This window comes from Pristiophorus japonicus, chromosome 1, assembly GCF_044704955.1.
Source record: "Pristiophorus japonicus isolate sPriJap1 chromosome 1, sPriJap1.hap1, whole genome shotgun sequence".
Lineage (NCBI taxonomy): Eukaryota > Metazoa > Chordata > Chondrichthyes > Pristiophoridae > Pristiophorus > Pristiophorus japonicus.
Window position 1 is genome coordinate 454,257,981 of NC_091977.1, and position 23,948 is coordinate 454,281,928.

At 43.3% G+C, this 23,948-nt stretch overlaps 1 protein-coding gene across 6 annotated transcripts in view; it reads left to right on the plus strand.

The window, feature by feature from the left end:
• The window catches only part of lrrcc1 (leucine rich repeat and coiled-coil centrosomal protein 1), a 371,497-nt gene that overhangs the window by 114,732 nt on the left and 232,817 nt on the right, over positions 1-23,948 (plus strand). For 4 of the 6 annotated variants that reach the window (XM_070893371.1, XM_070893397.1, XM_070893380.1 and 1 more), the window contains one exon: positions 4,956-5,045. The exons of the other annotated variants lie outside the window; for them this stretch is intronic. In XM_070893371.1, coding sequence (XP_070749472.1) covers positions 4,956-5,045 — 90 coding nt within the window. The remainder of the gene's footprint in view (positions 1-4,955; positions 5,046-23,948) is intronic. 6 annotated transcript variants of the gene reach the window in all.

Consider the following 23,948-nt stretch of genomic DNA (forward strand, 5'->3'; position numbering starts at 1 on the left):
CAATAATCCGTGGCAAGGAATCAGGTGTATTAGGAGTAACTGAAACATGGCTACATAAAGAACAGGACTGGCAAGTAAGAAGGGGGGTGGGATACCTGTACTAATTAGAGATAACAATGGCAGTAGAAAAAAGGGACATAATGAACAGAAGGTTAGAAACAATCCATATGAATTGAAATAACAGATAGGAAAGGGATATCGGTCATGCTAATAGAGGTATACTATAGTGGAAAGGAGGTCCAGGAAGAAATATGAAAGCAAATATGTGAATTGAGTAAAGGATATAGAATAATAATCATGGGCAATTTTAACTACATCCAAATGAATTGGCAAGAAGAAGCAAAAGTGATATAGGGAATGGAGTTTTAACTGTGTATAAGACTCCTTCCTTACCCAATCTATAAAAAGCCCAACAAGAGAGGGAGCACTGCTGGATCTAGTAATGGGAAATAAACCAGAAAAGATAAGAGAGATACGCATTGGATAAGATAAAGATTCAGAAGGACATAAGTAAGACAAAGACCAAAGTAATAAATTGGTTAAAAAAAACTAATTTTAAGGATCTGAGAATAGAACTGGGAAAGTAAACTGGAAACATTTACTAACAAACATAGACATAGAACAGCAGTGGGAAACACTTTAAAATGGTGGTCAATAGATTCCAAGAGAAATATATCCCACCAAAAAGCAAGAACAAACTAGCCAGTCAGTAATGACACACCATGGATGATAAAGTTGGAACTAAAGGAAAAGGCAACACAAAGTACATAGACATCAGAGGAGAGAATGATAAAAGGGAATGGGAAAAGATTAGGAAAGAAGTCAAAAAAAACAATTAAGAAAGCAAAGAGAAACTACAAAATTAAATTAGCAAAGAATATAAAAATAAATTTGAAAATAAAAGAAAGACTTGCATTTATACAGCTCCTTTCACAACCACTGGACGTCTCAAAACGCTTTACAGTCAATGAAGTACTTTTGGAGTACAGTCACTGTTGTAATGTGGGAAACGGGTCAGCCAACTTGTGCACAGAAAACTCCCACAAACAGCAATGTGTAATGAAATCCTTACTCAAAGCTGTAATAAAAAAACATCTAGAAACTGAAAATGTAATGAAGAGTAGTTAACACAGATTTCAAAAGATAAGATCATGCTTGACCAACCTTATTGGGCAGGTAAGGGTAATGGAATTGACGTAATATATTTAGATTTCCAAAAGGCCTTTGATAAGGTACCGCATCGTAGACTCGTGACTAAGATCACAACATGGCGTCGGGGCAAGGAGCAGAATGGATAGCAAGCTGGCTACAAAACAGAAAACAGTGAGCGGGGTTTAAAGGTAGTCACTCAGACTGTAAAAAGGTGGGAAGTGATGTGCCACAGGGATCAGTGCTGGACTCAGGAATCAGAAGTGTAATTTCAAAATTTGTGGGTGACACCAAATTGGGGTGTGTAGTTAATGTAGGAGAGGACTGTGACAAAATACATTCATACATAATGGGTGGGTAATTGGCAAATTAACACTTTGGATAAGTGTTATGTAGTATATTTTGGTAGGAAGAATGAGGAGTCCACATACTTCTTGGAAAATGAGTCTAAATTGGGTAGATGAGCAGAGCAATCTAGGGGTATTGATACATAAATCACTAAAAGTAGCAATGGAGGTTAATAAGGCCATAAAAAAGCAACACTGGGGTTCATTTCTGGAGGAATAAACTGAAAAGCAGAGAAGTTATGTTAAACTTGAATAGAACCTTGGTTAGATCACACTTGGAGTATTGTGACTAGTTCTGGTCTCCATATTATAAACAGGATATCGAGGCACTGGAGAACGTGCAAAAAAGATTTACTAGAATGATGTCAGAACTGCAAATGTAACGCCCCTATTTAAAAAAGGAGGGAGACAGACAGCAGGAAACTCTAGACCAGTTAACCTAACATCTGTGGTTGGAAAAATGCTGGAGCCCATTATTAAAGAAGTAATAGCAGGACATTTGGAAAATCATAATGCAGTCAAGCAGATTCAGCATGGTTTTATGAATGGGAAAATCATGTTTGACAAATTTGCTGGAGTTCTTTGAGGATGTAACAAGCAGGGTGGATAAGGGGGAACCAGTGGATGTGGTGTATTTAGATTTCCAAAAGGCATTCGATAAGGTGCCACATAAAAGGTTACTGCACAAAATAAGAGCTCACAGGTTGGGGGTAATATATAATCGAAACGTATAAGATAAGGGGGCTCGATAAGCTGGATGCAGAGAGGATATTTCCACTCAGGGGAAACTAAAACTGGGGATATAGTCTCAGAATAAGGGGCTGCACATTTAAAACTGAGATGAGGTGGAATTTCTTCTCTGAGGGTTATAAATCTGTGTAATTCTCTGTCGTAGAGAGCTGTGGAGGCTTGGTCATTGAATATATTTAAGGCGGAGATAGATTGATTTTTAAGCATTAAGGGAATAAAGGGTTATGGGGAGCGGGCAGGGAAGTGGAGCTGAGTCCATGATCAGATCAGCCATGATCTTCTTAAATAGTGGAGCAGGCTCGAGGGGCCAAATGGCCTACTATTTCTTGTTCTTATATATTAGCGTGGATAGAGGATTGGCTAACTAACAGAAAACAGAGAATCAGGATAAATGGGTCATTTGGTAAATGGTAACTAGTAGGGTGCCACAAGGATCGGTGCTGGGGCCTCAACTATTCACAATCTATATTAATGATTTGGATGAAGGGACCGAGTGTAATGTAGCCAAGTTTGCTGATGATACAAAGATGGGTGGGAAAGCAAGTTGTGAGGAGAACATGAAGGGATATAGACACGCTAAGTGAGTGGCCAAAAATTTGGCAGATGGAGTATAATGTTGGAAAATGTGAGGTTATCCACTTTGGCAGGAAAAATAAAAAAACAAATTAGTATTTAAATGGGGAGAGATTACAAAATGCTGCAGTACAGAGGGACCTGGGGGTCCTTGTGCATGAAACACAAAATGTTAGTATGCAGGTACAGCAAGTAATCAAGAAAGCAAATGGAATGTTGGCCTTTATTGCAAGGGGGATAGAATATAAAAACAGGGAAGTCCTGCTACAACTGAGAGAAGAAAAAGACAGAAAGGAAAAGAAAGAAATTATTTAAAAAATGTACATTTTTATAAATCTCTTAATTCGCTACATGCATGAATAAGAACATAAGAAATAGGAGCAGGAGTAGACCACCTGCCCCCTCGAGCCTGATCTTCCATTTAATAAGATCATGGCTGATCTGATCATGGACTCAGTCCACTTCCCTGCCCACTCCCCTCGCCCTTTATTCCCTTATCGCTCAAAAATCTGTCTATCTCCGCCTTAAATATATTCAATGACCCAGACTCCACAGCTCTCTGGGGCAGAGAATTCCATAGATTTACAACCCTCTGAGAGAAAAAATTCCTCCTCATCTCAGTCTTAAATGGGCGGCCCTTTATTCTGAGACTATGGGCCCAAGTTTTGGATGTTGATTAGAACGGCGCACCTCCGTCAGTTAAGTCTGCTGTTTGCGAAAAAATAGTGCGCCGAAAATCTACCTTGGATTTCTCGGGTCCCCCAATAGCGTGGAGTGGCGCGTCGGAGTCTGGGGGGTCGGAGCAAGTAGTATCGCAGCCAGCAGGGGGGCGGAGCCAGCTCCCGGCGCTGAAAACAGTACCGGGACCTCTGCACATGCGCGCTAGAGTGTGCGCGCATGTGCAGTAGCTCCTCGCAGCCCGACGCTCTGCAGGATACAAGATACCAGTCCTTAAAAGATTAAAATCCAACAAAACATTAGGACTTCTATCCTCCAGTTGCTTTATAATCTTTAGCATTGAGGCTGACTTGCACAATCTTGTATATGTTTGGTGATGAGAAACAGATTCTGGCTCTGCGCATTGTAAGGGATCATTCAGTGGAGTTAGCACAGCCATTAAAAGCAGTATGTATCTAGTGCTGTTGAGCATTATGCAATCTCCCAAACTAGATGAGGCGATTAAACTGTTGCCAAGAAAGAGATTGCCTTTTAAAGCTATAACATAAGACAAACACCGTAAAGGAGCCGAGTCCCTGTCAGGGCTAATAAGGGACAGAATTCCCAGTTTTAACACACAAGCAGATTGTACTGAAAAAATGTTAACGCGCAAACTGGGCCCCAGCACTGACCAAAGCAACTAATACTTCAGCCGTTCTCTCAAAGCCCCCACCGCCCCCCCGTCAAAACATGTCCAAGCAGTCTTCAACCGCAAACAAATTAAAAAAAATAAGCATTTCAAATCATTTTACATTCCTTGTGACCTAAGTCTCCGTTACCTACCCGGAGAAATAGTCTTTAGCTCACTCGACTGTAAATGCAAACAATTTGCAGGATGGTCCCTACATATGCATGTACAATTTATTACGGCTTTTTGCTCGAGTGGAAGAATATCTCGGGCGCACTGATACTGTGCGGAGACAGCAGATCCTATATGTGCACAGCCTTCGCTGAAGCAATAATTCCGCCTTTTAAGCTACTTTTGGGACCACCGGGGTGTAATTTCGCATATGTGAGTCATCATTCCACATTTGTACAGATGTTGAATATTAATCCTGTGGGAAATGGGATTATCACACCCACAAACATAAAACTGCATGGCGCTAACAAACAAAAAAGACAAATTGTGAGGGTTTTAACGATTTGGAAGAAAATTGTTTCACTATATCGATAAGTTTTAGTGTATAAATAAACTCTTTTATTGCGGCACAAACAGTACATTCATAAAATAAGGGATATTGTGTGCAAAGGCAACCAATAAGTTGAAAGGCACGGTGTTACTCGGGTGCTGAATTCCCTATTATCCCAAGTGAATTCAGCACCGAAGGAGTTAATTGCCTTCTGGTCCATAGAATCTGGCTTTCTCACCCAGAAAAGGTGGGGCTTTCATCCGGTTTTCTCCCTCTTCCACTTTTGCAGGCTGGCTACAGCACAGAAAACCTTGTGGAGCACCACTCCCGAGATATTTTATAATCAGGCCAGTTTCAAAGAATCTTTTTATATTTCTTGGTGAGGGCAAAAATAGTTTTCTTTAGCTCTCAAAGGTTATAAAGTACAAATTTTTAAAGGGGAAGGGGGAAGTTACTGTTACAGTTCCACTTAAGCAAGGTTATTGTACACTGAGGGTTGGCAGTATTGGTTTTGCATTGATTGACACCCATGGTAAGAAAAGAAAATAGTCAGATTTGATTAGATAGAACCCCAAAACGATTCTAAATATTTCATACGTCAACACCTTTACTTCTAATCATTTACATATAATTATCAATATGATCAGCACTTATTAATATGAGTGTTTGAAGGCAGTTACATTTCATAAAAAGTAGCCTCCATATTTCCTGTAACATTATTATGTTTCCTAAGCCATTGACACATTTATCTTGTTTTAAAGCTTTATAACCATTTTCTGCTTTGTATCATTCAGATGTAGATATATCTAATAGAAAAGAATCAGGCTCCTTTGCAGACTCTTTCTCCCCGCCCCCCCTCCCTGCGTTCAGCCTCCGTTCACCCCCCCCCTCTCCGCGTTCAGCCTCCCCTCACACCCCCCCCCCACCATGTCCAGCCTCTGTTCACTCTCCCTCCCGTTCAGCCCCTCCCCCCTGTTCGGCCCCTCCCCTTCTTACTCCTCCCTCCCCCCACCCCTCACTGTCAGAAACACAGAGTCAGAGAAAGAGACAGAAACACAGAGAAAGGCTGACAGAAATACCTTCCCTTCACATAAAGATAGGAATTCTATTTTTTATTTGTTATTGATTGGTTGCTTATTACTTTGGTCTTGGTGCTTTAGGTGCAGGGTTCCTTCTATTTTTTATTTGTTAATTAATTGCTTATTACTTTTTGTGCTTCGTTTAGTGCTTGGTGCTTTAAATGCACTTCTTTGTTTAGTGCTTTAAATGTACTTATGCTTCTTTAATGTTGTTGTGAAGGTGTTTAGTGCTTTGGAAAATCCTCTAACTTCCTTTCCCTCCCGACCCCGGTTGATGTTGATGAGTCTGCCTCGGCCGGGAGCCTACACTTGCTTATTTATAAAAAGAGAAACAACTGTCCTCACTCAGCAGATATAAGGCAAAATATCATCGCAAGAGGTTTTAGACCATTTTAAGTGATGTGTTTAATACTTTAGTCCTTTGTGTTTAATGCTTCCCACTCCCCGTCTCTGGAGGTGCCTGCACTGAACTTAACTCTAGGTAAGGTTTTTCAGAACTTACAAAAGTGGACACCTACTCTATTCTAAGTTAGTTTGGAGTAAGTTTTCACTGCCTAAACTTGCAAAACAGGCCTAAGTGGCTGGACACACCCCCTTTTGGAAAAAAAACAATTAAAACTAAACTAAACTAACTCATTAGAACTGGAGCAAACTAAATGCCGAGGATTGCGATTTCTAAGATACTCCAAACTAAACTAGTTGCTCCTCCACCCGAAACTTGGGCCCATATGTCCCCTCGTTTTAGTTTCCCCTATGAGACTGAACAGTTTAAATTGTTCCCTTTCTGGGCCAGAGAGGTGGATTGGTGTTGCATTAACAATTATCAGATTGTTAAAAGACTACTTGTGCTCTTAATTGCCAGCCCTAAGTTTCTGCACTGAGTTTAATGGGCAATTAATGTGTAAATCCAACATGTTCTTAAAAATAACGTGAGGCTACGGGCGAAATGCTGTTCATGCAACGAAAACAGCCCCTGAATTTGCTTGCCAATTTTGACATTAATAACTGCGTGTGTTGTTAAAACGCTATCATTTTTTCAGTAAGATTTGCCCTATCATGATTCTTGAGGTTTAAAGATGCAGAAGTTGTAGTGTTTTGTTAGAGTTTGGAGAAATTATATGATAACCAGTTTTGGAGCATATTGCTACTTCATTAGGACAAGGACAGTTCTCAATAATGGTAAAAAGATGAATTTAACATGATCATCTGTTGCTGAAACCCACATCCATGCTTTTGTTTCCTCCAGACTTGACTATTGCAATGCTCTCCTGGCTGTTCTCTAATCTTCCACCATCCATAAACTTGAACGCATCCAAAACTCTGTTGTCTGTATCCAAATCTGCACAAGTCCTGTTCACTCATCACTGCTGTACTCACTAACCTACATTGGCTCCTGGTCCAGCAACACTTCAATTTTAAAATTCTCATCCTTGTGTTCAAATCTCTCTTTGGCCTCGCCACTCCCAATCTCTTTAACTTCTAACCTTCAAGACCTCTGAGTTCCTCCAACTCTGGTCTCTTGTTAATCCCCCACTCCCTTCAGCCTGTCATTGGTGTCCTCGCCTTCAGTTGTTCAGGCCCTAAGCCTGCAAATCCCTTCCTTAACCTCTTTACCTCTGTCTCTTCCTTTTAAGATGTTCCTTTAAACCTATTTGACCAAACTTTTAGTCATCCATCCTAATATCTCCTTGTGTGGCTCGGTATCAATTTTTGTCTGATTACGCTCCTGTGAAACGCCTTAGGACGTTTTACTACATTAAAGATGTTTTCTATATATATATATAAAAAATATACATATATATATATTCAAGTTGTTGTTTGCTCTGAGCCAGAAAATGAAACAGGATGATCTATTCAACCAGTTTTGATGTGCTTCACTGTCTTAGCGTGCTGTGCCTTTTCACAAAATTCTAAAGATAATTTTTCTTCATGAGAAAAGATCTGATTTTTTTTCCCCTCTTCCTCTGTTCCTTTCAGCCTTGTTTGACAAGATTGCTTATCGATTCCCAAGAGCATATCCATGAAGCAAATCGCATCGTGGGCAAATAATCATTGGGTTAACTATTGCCAATGTTTCATAGCTGATTCAGAGATTAAAGATAGACAGTATCCAATAACATTCTGTCTTGCAGCTTTAGTCATAAGCTTTCTTTTAGGGTTACAGGGCCCTTAATCGATTTTATAATGCAATGTTCAAAATTCAATCTACTTTGTTTGCAGTTTACTTTCGAATGACAATATTTTAAATCAGCTCTCTCTGTAACAAAGTTTTGCTGTGATCTTGCCCTTGTGCTTGCAGGTGTTCTTTTCATGAAAGTATATTTACTAAACTTCCAAACACAGGTTTGTTTGAATGATTTATTTATTATAAGAATGGATGGAAGCAGATTGCAATTCATCACATCACACACTGTGCTCTTTATTAAATTCTTCTCACCAAAAGCACTTTGTCTTGTTTAAGATGTTTGTTAGTTTATGTTTCTTTTTTAAAAGATGACACTTTGACTAAACTTATGTCTGATATAAGTATTACATTTGTATTTACATTTTGATACATAATTAGCATCAATTGCAGTTATTCTATTGGGAAACCCGGAGGTTCGAGTGCTGTGGAGTTTTGCTTTGACGGGTACCCTGCCCAGAAGTCAGCCAAATTAACAGGGCTTGGGATGAACTCCAGAGGAGGGTGCAGCCGCCAGTACATCGCCAGTGAGAAGGTGGGGCGGGGGTGTGGGCGGTTGGGGTGGTCTGATCCATAACCCCAAAGCAGGTTAAAGCAGAGGCTGTCAGCTCATTAAAATATTTAATTGGCCAACCCGCCTCCTGGGAGCGTGTTGGCTGTCTGCCCCATGTCCCTCCCGCCTCCGTTAAACTCGGAAGAGGGGTGTGTTGGTGTCGGGTTTGAGATTTTTAAAGTTTTAACATCTCACCCGACCCCCAACCAACCTGTTTTTGGCAACTGGTTTGAAACCAGTTTCTACTGAAGTATCTGCTACTGAAGGATTTTACTGGAAGAAAGAAATGAAGCTGTTTACAAAAGAAAATGAGGGAGCCCTTGTAGACGAAGTAAAATGTAATTGTGAGAGGCCTGTGAAGTGAAAAGACAGCTGAGTGAGCAGATGGAGTTTCACCTTCTGAAATTTAGCACTAAAGTGTACTTGGCTTGATGCTACTTCGGCTTTTTCAGTTTCAAGCTCATTTTTGAAGAAGACATCATTGCAGGGATGTAGGGAAGGAGCAGGGGAGTGGAACTAACTGGATTGCTCTTCGAAAGAACAGGAGCAGACTTGATGTGCCAACTGGCCGCCTCCTGTGCTGTGCTATTCTGTGATTTAATATAGCAGGATAGTGGAAACCGTTGTTCGGCTGAATTTGCATGATTTAGGATTTTTTGGAAACAGTGAGTATCCAGGACAACCACGGTGTCAACCAAGTGAAATTGCTTGAGCTGCTGAACTTGGGAGACTCTCCACACAATGGGGCCAAGTTTCGGTCTGAGTTGCTCCTGTTTTTTTGGAGCAACTGGTTTAGAATGGAGTATCTTAGAAATTGCAATTCTCAGCATTTAGTTTGCTCCAGTTCTAGTCAGTTAGAACAGTTTCAGTTTGGAACAGATTTTTTTTTTCAAAAGGGGTTGTGTCCGGCCACTTACGCCCATTTTGAAAGTTTAGGCAGTGAAAACATACTCCAAACTAACTTAGAATGGAGTAAGTGTAGATTTTTGTATGCTCAGAAAAACCTTGTCTACACTTAGAAAATCAGGCGTAGGTTACAAATCAGGCGTAGGGAATATGGGGGGGGGTGCGGTTTAAAGGGAAGTTTACAAACATTAAACACTTCAGTTTTACAAATAAGGAGCCATCATCAATAATAAATGATAAATACATCAATAAATCAATCAAAAAAAATTAATAAAAAATAAAAAAAATGTAAAAATCTATAAATAAAACATTTTCTACTTACCGACTGCAGCACCGGGAGTCCTCCAACAGCGTGCTGGGACGACCTCCCCCAGTGTGTCTCTCACTCTCTGTCTGTCAGTGTCTGTGTTTCTGACAGCGGGGGTTGGGGGGAGAAGGAGGGAGGAGAGTGGGGGGAGGGGAGGAGAGTGGGAGGAGAGGAGAGGGAGAGAGGGATGGAGGAGAGGGGGGAGGGGAGGGAGGAGAATGGGAGGAAGGGAGGAGGGGGAGGGAGGAGAGGAGAGGGGGATGGAGGGGAGGGAGCGAGGAGAGGGGAGGGAGCGAAGAGAGGGGAGGGAACGAGGAGAGGGGAGAGAGAGAGGGGGAGGGAGGAGAGTAAAGAGGGAGGGAGGAGAGGGAGAGGGGAGGAGGGAGGGAGAAGTGGAGAGGGGAGGAGGGAGGGAGGAGTGGAGAGGGGAGGAGGGAGGGAGGAGTGGAGAGGGGGGGAGGAGTGGAGAGAGGGAGGGAGGAGTGGAGAGGAGGAAATGGAAGGGAGGGTGGAGAGGAGGAGGAGGGAGGGAGGAGTGGAGAGGGTGGAGAGGGGGAGGGAGGGAGGAGTGGAGAGGGGGAGGGAGGGAGGAGTGGAGAGGGGGATGGAGGAAGGAGTGGAGAGGGGGAGAGAGTGGGAGGGAGGGAGGAGCGGAGAGGGGAGGGAGGGGTGGAGAGGGGGAGAGGGAGAGGAGAGGGGGAGAGAGAGGGAGGAGTGGAGAGGGGGAGGGTGGGAGGAGTGGGGAGGGGAGGAGGGAGGGAGGAGAGGAGAGTGTGAGGGAGAGAGGAGGAGAGGGAGGAGTGGAGAGGCGGAGGGAGGGAGGAGTGGAGTGGAGTGGAGTGGAGAGGAGAGGAGAGGGGAAGGGGAGGGAGGGAGGGAGGGAGAGAAGAAGGCTGAACGGCTGGGCCCGAGACTTCGGGCTGGGTTTACAGGTGGTGGGGGTCGGGGGTGGGGGGGAGGAGAGCGGGGGTCGGGTCGCCCGGGTGGGGGAGAGCGGGGGTCGGGTCCAGTCCGGGGAGCGGGAGTCAAGTCCGGTCGGGTGGGAGGTGAGCCTTATGCACGCAGCCCCAGTGAGGCCATTCGGCCAGGGCTAGGGGCTGCGTGCTTCGCCCCTCCCTCAGTAGTGTGCATGAGCAGAGGCCCCGGCACTGTTTTCAGCACAGGGACCTGGCTCCGCCCCCCACAGCTAGTGCTGCGCCGCGCCCAGCTCCAGAGGACCTGTAGGGAGTCAGAGAATAGGTGAGTTTTTTGTTAGGCGCGGCCCGAAACTTGGGCCCAATGTGGCAGGATGAAGAATTCCTTAAATACAAGGCAGGAAATGGTCACATGAAGTTGGGGTGTGGAAAGGGAATTAGGGTGGAGGTAGTGGCAGAACTTTTGGGGGTCTGAAGTTGCGTGATCGGTATGCAGAGCGAGATACCCAAGGCAGGGACAGAAAGTCACAAGCAACGCCAGTAGCATCATATTGCCAATAATTTCTTGAAGCAAGAAGTTATAGTATTGAGAGCAGGCAAGCATTAATGATGGGATATTTTATCATATGGGGAATTGCTTGCACTTTCTGCAGCTGCGGCCTGGAGTTCTGAATCAACTGTTGCTTTTAGATTGCAGGGTGAGACAGAATGCAACTATCAAAAAAGATTGAGCAGGCTGAGGTTCTTTTCTCTGGAAAGAGGAGAGCCGACAGAGATTTTTAAAATTATGAAGGGGTTCAATGGGGTGGATGTGGAGAAACAGTTTCCACTTGTGAGAACAGAACAAGGGATCTAAATATAAGATAGCAGACTAAATGAAGAATTTAGGAGAAATTTCTTAACACAGCGAATGGAGAGAATGTGGAACTCACTGGCACATGGAGTGATTGAAACACATAGCTTTGACATATTTAAGCGGAGGTTAGATGCATAGAATCATAGAAATTTACAGCATGGAAGGAGGCCATTTCGGCCCTTAGTGTCCGCGGCAACCAACAAAGAGCTATCCAGCCTAATCCCACTTTCCTGCTCTTGGTCATAGCCCTGTAGGTTATGGCACTTCAAGTGCACATCCAAGTACTTTTTAAATGGGGTGAGGGTTTCTGCCTCTACCACCCTTTCAGGCAGTGAATTCCAGACCCCCACCACCCTCTGGGTGAAGAAGTTTCTCCTCTAAACCTCCTACCAATTACTTTAAATCTATGCCCCCTGGTTGATGATCCCTCTGCTGACGGGTCTTTCCTATCCATTATATCTAGTTCCCTCATAATTTTATACACCTCAATAAGGTCTCAGTCTCCTCTGTTCCAAAGAAAACAAACCCAGCCTATCTAATCTTTCCTCATAGCCAAAATTCTCCAGTCCAGTCAACAAACTCGTAAATCTCCTCTGTACCTTCTCTCGTGCAATCACATCTTTCCTGTAATGTGGCGACCAGAACTGCACACGTAGCTGTGGCCTAACTAGTGTTTTATACATTTCATACATAACCTCCCTGCTCTTGTATTCTATGCCTCGGCTAATAAAGGCAAGTATTCCATATGCCTTCTTAACCATCTTACCTACCTGACCTACCTTCAGGGATCTGTGGACTTGCACTCCAAGGTCCCTTTGTTCCTCTACACTTCTCGGTGTCCTACCATTTAATATGTATTCCCTTGCCTTGTTAGCCCTCCCCAAATGCATTACTTCACGCTTTTCCAGATTGAATTCCATTTGTCACTGTTCTGCCCACCTGACCAGTTCATTGATATCTTCCTGCAGATCAGCCATGATCTTATTGAGTGGTGGAGCAGGCTCGAGGGGCCAAATGGCCTACTCCTGCTTCTATTTCTTATGTTCTTATGTTATGTAGTCTACAGCTTTCTTCTTCATTATCAACTATACAGCCAATTTTAGTATCATCTGCAAACTTCTGAATCATACATAAGAACAGTTAATTTCATTGTGTCAACCAGTCTTTAAATTTATTTGCTGGGTAACTGACAAATGTACAGCATTGTTTTAAGTTGGCTTTCACTGTTAATACATCTAGTTAATTAGGTGCTCAACATCCTGGAAAGCAATTCATTGACATCACTGTCATAAGAATTAGGAACAGGAGTAGGCCATCTAGCCCCTCGAGCCTGCTCCGCCATTCAACAAGATCATGGCTGATCTGGCCATGGACTCAGCTCCACTTACCCGCCCGCTCCCGGTAACCGTTAATTCCCTTATTGATTAAAAATCTATCTGTGATTTGAATACATTCAATGAGCTAGCCTCAACTGCTTCCTTGGGCAGAGAATTCCACAGATTCACAACCCTCTGGGAGAAGAAATTCCTTCTCAACTCGGTTTTAAATTGGCTCCCCCGTATTTTGAGGCTGTGCCCCCTAGTTCTCGTCTCCCCGACCAGTGGAAACAACCTCTCTGCCTCTATCTTGTCTATCCCTTTCATTATTTTAAATGTTTCTATAAGATCACCCCTCATCCTTCTGAACTCCAACGAGCAAAGACCCAGTCTGCTCAATCTATCATCATAAGGTAATCCTCTCATCTCCGGAATCAGCCTATTGAATCGTCTCTGTACCCCCTCCAAAGCTAGTATATCCTTCCTTAAGTAAGGTGACCAAAACTGCACGCAGTACTCCAGGTGCGGCCTCACCAATACCCTATACAGTTGCAGAAGGATCTCCCTGCTTTTGTACTCCATCCCTCTCGCGATGAAGGCCAACATTCCATTCGCCTTCCTGATTACCTGCTGCACCTGCAAACTAACTTTTTGGGATTCATGCACAAGGACCCCCAGGTCCCTCTGCACCGCAGCATGTTGTAATTTCTCCCCATTCAAATAATATTCTCTTTTACTTTTTTTTTCCAAGGTGGATGACCTCACACTTTCCGACATTGTATTCCATCTGCCAAACCTTAGCCCATTCGCTTAACCTATCTAAATCTCTTTGCAGCCTCTCTGTGTCCTCGACACAACCCGCTTTCCCACTAATCTTTGTGTCACCTGCAAATTTTGTTACATTACACTCTGTCCCCTCTTCCAGGTCATCTATGTATATTGTAAACAGTTGTGATCCCAGATCCCTGTGGCACACCACTAACCACTGATTTCCAACCCGAAAAGGACCCATTTATCCCGACTCTCTGCTTTCTGTTAGCCAGCCAATTCTCTATCCATGCTAATACATTTCCTCTGACTCCGCGAACCTTTATCTTCTGCAGTAACCTTTTGTGTGGCACCTTATCGAATGCCTTTTGGAAATCTAAATACACCACATCCATCGGTACACCTCTATCCACCATGGTCGTTATATCCTCAAAGAATTCCAGTAAATTAGTTAAACATGATTTCCCCTTCATGAATTCATGTTGCGCCTGCTTGATTGTACTATTCCTATCTAGATGTCCTGCTATTTCTTCCTTAATGATAGTTTCAAGCATTTTCCCCACTACAGATGTTAAACTAACCGGCCTATAGTTAGCTGCCTTTTGTCTGCCCCCTTTTTTAAACAGAGGCGTTACATTAGCTGCTATCCAATCCGCTGGTACCTTCCCAGAATCCAGAGAATTTTGATAGATTATAACCGATGCATCTGCTATAACTTCCGCCATCTCTTTTAATACCCTGGGATGCATTTCATCAGGACCAGGGGACTTGTCTACCTTGAGTCCCATTAGCCTGTCCAGCACTATCCCCCTAGTGATAGTGATTGTCTCCAGGTCCTCCCTTCCCACATTCCTGTGACCAGCAATTTCTGGCATGGTTTCTGTGTCTTCCACTGTGAAGACCGAAGCAAAATAATTGTTTAAGGTCTCAACCATTTCCACATTTCCCATTATTAAATCCCCCTTCTCATCTTCTAAGAGACCAACATTTATTTTAGTCACTCTTTTCCGTTTTATATATCTGTAAAAGCTTTTACTATCTGCTTTTATGTTTTGCGCAAGTTTACCCTCGTAATCTATCTTTCCTTTCTTTATTGCTTTCTTAGTCATTCTTTGCTGTTGTTTAAAATTTTCCCAATCTTCTAGTTTCCCATTAATCTTGGCCATCTTATACGCATTGGTTTTTAATTTGATACTCTCCTTTGTTTCCTTGGTTATCCACGGCTGGTTATCCCTTCTCTTACCGCCCTTTTTCACTGGAATATATTTTTGTTGAGCACTATGAAGGAGCTCCTTAAAAGTCCTCCACTGTTCCTCAATTGTGCCACCATTTAGTCTGTGTTTCCAGTCTACTTTAGCCAACTCTGCCCTCATCCCACTGTAGTCCCCTTTGTTTAAGCATAGTACGCTCGTTTGAGACACTACTTCCTCACCCTCAATCTGTATTACAAATTCAACCATACTGTGATCACTCATTCCGAGAGGATCTTTTACTAGGAGATCGTTTATTATTCCTGTCTCATTACACAGGACCAGATCTAAAATAGCTTGCTCCCTTGTAGGTTCTGTAACATACTGTTCTAAGAAACAATCCCGTATGCATTCTATGAATTCCTCCTCCAGGCTACCCCGTGCGATTTCATTTGACCAATCGATATGTAGGTTAAAATCCCCCATGATGACTGCCGTTCCTTTTTCACATGTCTCCATTATTCCCTTGATTATTGCGCGCCCACCGTGAAGTTATTATTTGGGGGCCTATAAACTACGCCCACCAGTGACTTTTTCCCCTTACTATCTCTAATCTCCACCCACAATGATTCAACATTTTGTTCATTAGAGCCAATATCGTCTCTCACAACTGCCCTGATATCATCCTTTATTAACAGAGCTACCCCACCTTCTTTCCATTCTTGTCTATCTTTCCGAATCGTCAGATACCCCTGTGTGTTTAATTCCCAGTCTTGGCCACCTTGCAACCACGTTTCTGTAATGGCCACCAAATCATACCCATTTGTAATGATTTGTGCCGTCAACTCATTTACTTTATTTTGAATGCTGCGTGCATTTAGGTAGAGTGTTTTAATACTAGTTTTTAAACCATGATTTTTAGTTTTGACCTCTCCTGCAGCCCCTATATATTGAGTGGCCCTTTTTGTTTTTTGCCTTGGGTTTCTCTGCCCTCCACTTTTACTCATCTCCTTTCTGTCTTTTGCTTTTGTCTCCTTTTTGTTTCCCTCCGTCTCCCTGCATTGGTTCCCATCCCCCTGCATTGGTTCCCATCCCCCTGCCATATTAGTTTAACTCCTCCCCAACAGCACTAACAAACACTCCCCCTAGGACATTGGTTCCAGTCCTGCCTAGGTGCAGACCATCCGGTTTGTAATGGTCCCACCTCCCCCAGAACCGGTTCCATTACCCCCTACATTCAAGTCGAAATCATTGATAGATACCACAAAAAGCAAGGGGCCTAGTACTGAGCCCTGCGGAATCCCTACGAGAAACAGCCTTCCAGTCACAAAAACACCCATCAACCAATACCCTTTGCTTCCGGCCTCTGAGCCAATTTTGGATCCAACTTGCCACTTTGCCCTGGATCCCATGGGCTTTTACTTTCATGATCAGTCTGCCATGTGGGACCTTATCAAAAGCCTTTGATATACACTACATCACTCCATATACACTACATCAAATGCACTACCCTCATTGACCCTCCTTGTTACCTCCTCAAAAAATTCAATTATGTTAGTCAGACACAACCTTCCCTGAACAAATCCATGCTGACTGTCCTTGATTAATCCATATCTTTTCAAATGAAGATTTATCGTGTTCCTCAGAATTTTTTCCAATAATTTTCTCACCACTGACGTTAGGCTGAATGGCCTATAATTAGTTGGGCTATCCCTTTCTCCCTTTTTAAACAAAGGTACAGGCAACTCTCGATTATCTGGGTCCCTCGGGGATTGGGCTATTCCGGGTAAACGATTTTTCCGTTAGGGTGAGTCTACATTTTAAAGTTAAAACTTTAATGAATCAATACAATCAGCTACAAACAGTAACAAAAGATGGACATTACCAGCCTGCATGTACAGGTTCTGTGCCTGGAACCCGGTGCCGGCACTGCCCCCGTTCCCAACGTCGGCGGCGGCCGCGAGAGACAGCGGCTGTAGCAGCGCGCACACACACACACCAGCAAAGCAAGGGCAGAGGAGGGTGATTTTCACGATGGGTGAGAGAGAGAGTGTGTGAGAGAGAAAGAATGAGAAAATACAAATGAGCACAGTGTTTGGAAGGCGATTTTTCCAAATTATTTGCCGCTGTCTTTTCACTTATTAGCAACAGAATTTAAAATCCCATTACAATGGTTTCCCGTTGGATCCGTGTGTGGATAATCGAGAGTTGCCTGTACAACATGAGCAGCCCTCCAGTCCTCTGGCACCACACCAGTAGCCAGAGAGGACTGGAAAATGATGGTCAGAGCCTCTACTATTCCCTCTTTTGCTTCTCTTAACAGCCTTGGATACATTTCATCCGGGCCTGTGGATTTATCCACTTTCAAAGCTGCTAATCCCCTTAATATTTCTGCTCTCACTACATAACATAAGAACATAAAAAGTGTGATCGCCCCTTTTTTGTTGTTCATTTCCTCCTAGATGGCCTCATTTGATGATCCTTCTAATATATCATCCCTCCTCACAGCTGTAATTGTTTTTTTAATCAATACTGCGACCCCTCCCTCCTTTCCTATCCCCCTCTCTATCCGGTCTGAAAACCCTGTAACCAGGAATGTTGAGATGCCATACCTGCCCTTCTTTCAACCACGTCTCAGTAATAGCTATAATATCTTTTTCCCAAGTGTTTATCTGTGCTCTCAGCTCATCTGTCCTATTCCCTATACTCCTTGCATTGAAGTATATAACATTACGCACTGCCAAACTCCCTTGTTGTCTGTTTTCCAAATTCACTTTCTACTTTTTTGCTTTCCAATTTCAGCTTTGCTTCTCTCCTTTCTGAATCTATTCTCAGGTTCTCATCCCCCTGCCAAGCTAGTTTAAACCCTCCCCAACAGCACTAGCAAACCCACCCTTGAGGATATTGTTCCTGGCGCTGTTGTGGTGCAACCCATTCAGCTTGTACAGGTCCCACCTCCCCCAGAAACTCCCAATGTCTCAGGAATCTAAAGCCCTCCCACTTGCACCATCTCTCCAGCCATGCATTCATCTGCTCTATCCTCCTATTTCTGTACTCACCAACATGTGGCACTGGGAGTAATCCGGAGATTATTACCTTTTGAGGTGTTGCTTTTTAATCTCTCTCCTAGCTCTCTAAACTCTGCCTCCAGGACCTGATCCCTCATTTTTTTCCCCCCTCCTGGGCTCAACCCGCAGCCTTGGTCTAAATTTTAGGAATTACTGCCCATTTTGTTTAAGAACCGCCCAATCAGCCCAAGATTGCGTTTTCCACCGAGAACCGGGGTGTAAGGTCCATTTTTTTTTCGCCGGGTGGACTTTTTTCCTTTTTTTGTGGAATTTTTCACCAGTTTAATTTAAAAATCTTAGCTGTATTTTGGGCGGCAATCTGGTGCTGGTGGATTTTTTTGAAATTCTAGCCCTTGGTGTTTGCTGCCATTGTCATTTAGGGAAGGAAATCTGCCGCCCATATCCGGTGTGGCTTATATGTGACTCCAGACCCACAACAATGTGATTGACTCTTAACTGCCCTCTGAAATGGCCGAGCAAGCCACTCACTTGAATTCAAGAAGGCGGCTCATTTTCTCGGGCAGTTAGGGATGGGCAATAAATGCTGACCTTGCCGGAGAAGTCCACATTCCGTGAATAAATTTTTTTTGAATTGAAGCTCACCAGTATAATAACATCTGATCAAGAGATTTGAGTACTGTATTTATTCATTTTTTAGTAATATGGTTGCTGACATTCTAATGGTAGATTACAACTAAGACAAAGTTATCTTTGCATCCTTTTTAGGTAAAGAAAATTAAGATATTTTGCGCTGTAAATTAAACTGTAAAAAGTTTTTTTTAAGTTTAATTATATATTGATTTATGCCTGGCTGAAGCTGTAAATCCAATGTATTAACCAGAAGTCAATCCATCGCGATTACAGCTAATGGATTAGCTAATGCAATACAGTGCTGCTTTTGAAATAAGTTTGAATCACAGAATTAATATTAATTACCATTTCTAAATTTGTGCAGTTTCAGCAAATCTATTCAGTATGTATTGTATGCATCCCATCAGAAATATTTAGAGGCTGAATGTGAGCTCCTAGATAAGCTCTTACATCTTTCGTCCCTGCAGTTAAGATCTGTTCATTACCGTGTATGCGAAATGCTAATTATTTAAGTTATTAAAATGCAAAGTTATAAACTTACTAAAAATGCTTATCTTGACTATATATGAACTAGTCAGAAAGTAATTTTCTTCTGTTGTGGCTTTACTGCATTTTGATTAATTTCATTTTGAAAATGTCCGAAAGCTGATAACATAAGAACATAAGAAATAGGAGCAGGAGTAAGCCATTTGGCCCCTCGAGCCTGCTCTACCATTCAATAAGATCATGGTTGATCTGATCTTGGCCTCAACTCCACTTCCCTGCCAGTTCCCCATAACCCTTGACTCCTTTATCATTCAAAAATCTGTGTATCTCCACCTTAAATATATTCATAACCCAGCCTCCACAGCACTTTGAATTCCAAAAATTCATGACCCTCTGAGAGAAGTTCCTCCTCATCTCTATTTTAAATCGGCAAACCCTTATTCTGAAACTATGCCCCCCAGTTCTAGATTCCCCACAAGGGGAAATATCTTCTCTGCATCCCCCCTGTCAAGCCTTGTACGTTTCAATAAGATCACCTCTCATTCTTCTAAACTCCAATGAGTATAGGCCCAACCTGTTCAATCTTTCTTCATAAGTCAACCCTGCATCTCAGGAATCAACCGAGTGAACCTTCTCTGAATTGCTTCCAATGCAAGTATATCCCTCATTAAATAAGGAGACCAAAACTGTATGCAGTACTCCAGGTGTGGTCTTACCAATACTCTGTACAGTTGTAGCAGGACTTCCCTACTTTTATACATTCCATTTGCCTTCCAAATTACAGTACTTGCTGTACCTGCATGCTATAACCTGTTGTGTTTCATATACACGGACCCCCAGATCCCTCTGTACTGCAGCATTTTGTAATCTCTCCATTTAAATAATACGTTCCTTTTTTATTTTTCCTACCAAAGTGGATAACCTCACATTTTCCCACATTATACTCCATCTGCCAAATTTTTGCCCACTCACTCAGTCTATCTATATCCCTTTGCAGATTCTTTGTGTCCTCTTCATAACTTGCTTTCCCTCCTATCTTTGTATCATCAGCAAATGTGGCTACATTACACTCGGTCCCTTCATACAAGTCGTTAATATAGATTGTAAATAGCTGAGGCCCAAGCACTGATCCTTGTGGTACCCCACTATTTACAGCTTTCAGCAACCGTAAGAGTTTTGCCTGTAATTGCTGGGCAGTTGGTGGCAAATAGCCCAACTCTGTGCCTGCAATTGTGAGTTCCTTGGCAGTTCAGATGATCTATCAAGATGATCTATTTAGATGACCTTGACAGATCACAAGTTCGATATTCATCATGGGCAAGCGCATGTGGAAATCCCGAACTTGCGGCGTATTTCAAAGGCGGTGTGACGGCGTACTCTGAGTACACCGTCATACCCACTGCAAAATTCGGGCCAATATCCATGCTTTTGTTAATGCCAGAATTGACTTTGTCAATATCCCCCTTGCTAGCTGCCTGAGCATCACCACATACAAATTCCAACTCGTCCAAAACTCTGCTGCTACATCCTGACCCACCATTAATGGCTCCCTATCTCACAATGCTGAAATTCAAAATCTACATCCTCATTTACAAATCATTCCATAGCCTTGCTTTATACTACCTCTACAACCTCTTCCACTCACATGCCTAATCCTATGCCCTTTGATCTTCTGAATCCTGTGCATTGTTTCCTCACTCAACCATTCTGTTCCACCTTCATCGGTCCCGGCCTACCCTTTGGAACTTCACCCCTGAATTGCTCTGGTCTTGCCTTTTCCTGCCTTCAAAAGCTATCTTAAGACCCATCTTCTGGACCACCCTGTCATCATCTCTTCTAATGCTTCTATTAATGCTCACCATTTGTTTTTCTGCTGTGAAACACCTTGTGGTGGTTTCTGTGTCAAAAACACTATATGAATGCAAAAGCAAAATACTTCAGCTGCTGGAAATCTGAAATAAAAACAAAGTGCTTGAAATACTCAGCAGGTCAGGCAACATCTGTGGAGAGAGAAACTGAGGTAACATTTGAAAGAACTGATGAAAGGGCATCGACCTGAAACGTTAACTCTGTTTCTCCCTTCACAGATGCTGCCTGACTTGCTGAGTATTTCCAGCATTTTCTATTGTTATATAAATGCAAGTTGTTAAAGTAATTCAGTTGTATCTTGGCATTGAAAGCTCATCAAGATTCTTTTCCTAACAGCAGTTTTTTTGTAGGCCTTTTTCACTGCCAAAGAAGGAAATTTTCCCTTCTCTTAAATCATCATCATAGGCAGTCCTTCGGAATCGAGGAAGACTTGCTTCCATTCTAAAAATGAGTTCTTAGGTGGCTGAACAGTCCAATACGAGAAACACAGTCCCTGTCACAGGTGGGACAGATAGTCGTTGAGAGAAAGGGTGGATGGGACTGGTTTGCCGCACACTCTTTCCACTGCCTGCGCTTGATTTCTACACGCTCACGGCGATGAGACTCGAGGTGCTCAGCGCCCTCCCGGATGCACTTCCTTCACTTAGAGCGGTCTTTGGCCAGGGACTCCCAGATGTCGGTGGGGATGTTGCACTTTATCAGGGAGAATTTGAGGGACACCCGCTCTTAAATACTGTTGTACTGGTTAATGCAAATTTATGTTTATTTTCCCCATAATCCTTAATGGAAGAACATTTGATGGATCTCCTAATGGAGAGGAAAAGTGGAACTCCCACTATTCTAAACAGAGCAATTTCTTTTTACAGCATTGATTTCAGTTGTTGATATTTAATATACTTCTTTCTAGATCTGTAATTTCTGTTTTGAGTATGTCAAATAATTGGAGCTGAGGTAGAAATTCATTTTTTGGCAATATCGGGTTTTTCTGTATTTTATGGAAAAAATACCACTCAGGTTTTTTTTGGGCGTTGCACGTGGTCGATGCATTTTTCGGCGATATTTCAAAACCACCATTCGTTAACTTTGGCCAATTGAGGTGAGCACCTTTTACTAGCAAAAAAGGTGAAATATCTAAAAAAAAAACGTGTGCAATGCTGGCCATTTTCTCCCCCTATATCTTCTACCTATTCGGAGTGAACTATCTTTACCACATAGCTCAATCTTGCAGCTAATGAGCAGGCCACAATCTTTAGGCACTAATTGTTATATATGTGGACTTGTATTTACTCTGTACAGCCACCAGAGAGCTCATTCCCCAGAGTCCCAAGGGATCCCATAATCCCTTGGGAGCACAGGTATTTAAGAAGGCTTCACAGGTTGGAGAGGCACTCTGGAGACCGGCAATAAAAGACTACGGTCATACTTTACTTTGAGCTCACAGTGTTCAGTCTGACTCTTTCTCCATACATAACAGCTGGCGACGAGATACAGATAGCGAACCCAAAGATGCAGAGAACAGTGGGCATCCTGGAGAAATTCTCGGCAGGAGATGATTGGGAAACTTTTGTGGAGCTACTCGACCAATACTTCGTGGCCAACAAGCGAGTTGGGGAAGAGAGCGCTGCCAAACGTAGAGCGATCCTCCTCACCGTCTGTGGGGCACCAACGTATGGCCTCATGAAGAATCCGAGTGAAACCCACGGAGAAATTGTACGACGATTTGTGTACATTGGTCCGAGAGCATTTGAACCCGAAGGAAAGCATTTTGATGGTGAAGTACCGGTTCTACACTTACAAAAGGTCTGAAGGTCAGGAAGTGGCGAGTTATGTCGCCGAGCTGAGACGCCTTGCAGGACATTGCAAATTTGAAGGACATTTGTAGCACATGCTCAGAGACTTTTTCGTACTTGGCATTGGCCACAAAACCATACTTCGCAAACTTCTGACTGTAGAGACCCCAACCTTGAATAAGGCCATAGCGATAGCCCAGGCATTCATTACCACCAGTGACAATACTAAGCAAATCTCTCAGCACGCAAGTGCTGCGACAAGTACTGTGAACAAAGTGATGTTGTTTTTGAATCGTAACATACAGGGCAGGTCACACATACCTACAACTACATGTCCGCAGATGACTGAGTCCACCAACAAGGGTGATGAATGCAAGGTCATTAATACCTTGTTGGTGCTGCGGGGGTGATCATCGTTTCCATTCTTGCCGATTCAAAGGATACGTTTACAAGGGTTGTGGAACAATGGGACACCTCCAACAAGTGTGCAGGCGAGCTGCTAAGTCTGTTAAACCTGCAAACCACCACGTTGCAGAGGAGGACAGATCCACGGAGGATCACTTGAACCAGAGCCTCAGATAGAGGAGACAGAGGTACATGGGGTGCACACATTCACCACGAATTGTCTCCCGATAATGCTGAATGTTGAACTAAATGGACAGCTAAATGGTCAATGGAGCTGGACACGGGCACGAGCCAGCCCATCATGGGCAAAAGACTTTCGAAAGGTTGTGGTGCAACAAGGCCTCAAGGCCAGTCTTAACTCCAGTTCGCACGAGACTAAGGACTTACACTAAAGAACTGATTCCCGTAATCGGCAGTACCACCGTAAAGCTCTCCTACGATGGAGTGGTGCACAAGCTATCACTCTGGGTGGTACCGGGCGATGGTCCCACGCTGCTCGGCAGGAGCTGGCTGCGAAAGATACGCTGGAACTGGGACAACGTCCGATGCTATCGCCCGCTGACGACACTTCATATGCCCAGGTCTTTAACAAATTTGCTTCGCTGTTCGAACCAGGCATTGGGAAATTCCAAGAAGCAAAAGTGCAGATCCACCTAATTCCGGGGCCACGACCAATCCATCACAAGGTGAGAGCAGTACCGTACATGATGAGAGAAAGGGTAGAGATCGAGCTAGACCGGCTGCAACGAGAGGGCATCATTTCACCGATCGAGTTCAGCGAGTGGGCCAATCCTATTGTCGCAGTCCTCAAGGGAGAAGGCACCATCAGAATCTGTGGCGATTACAAAGTAACTATCAATCGTTTCTCCCTGCAGGTCCAATAACCACTACCAACAGCCGACGACCTCTTTACAACGCTGGCGGGAGGAAAGATATTCACAAAGCTGGATCTGACTTCAGCCTACATGACGCAGGAACTGGAGGAATCATTGAAGGCCCTCA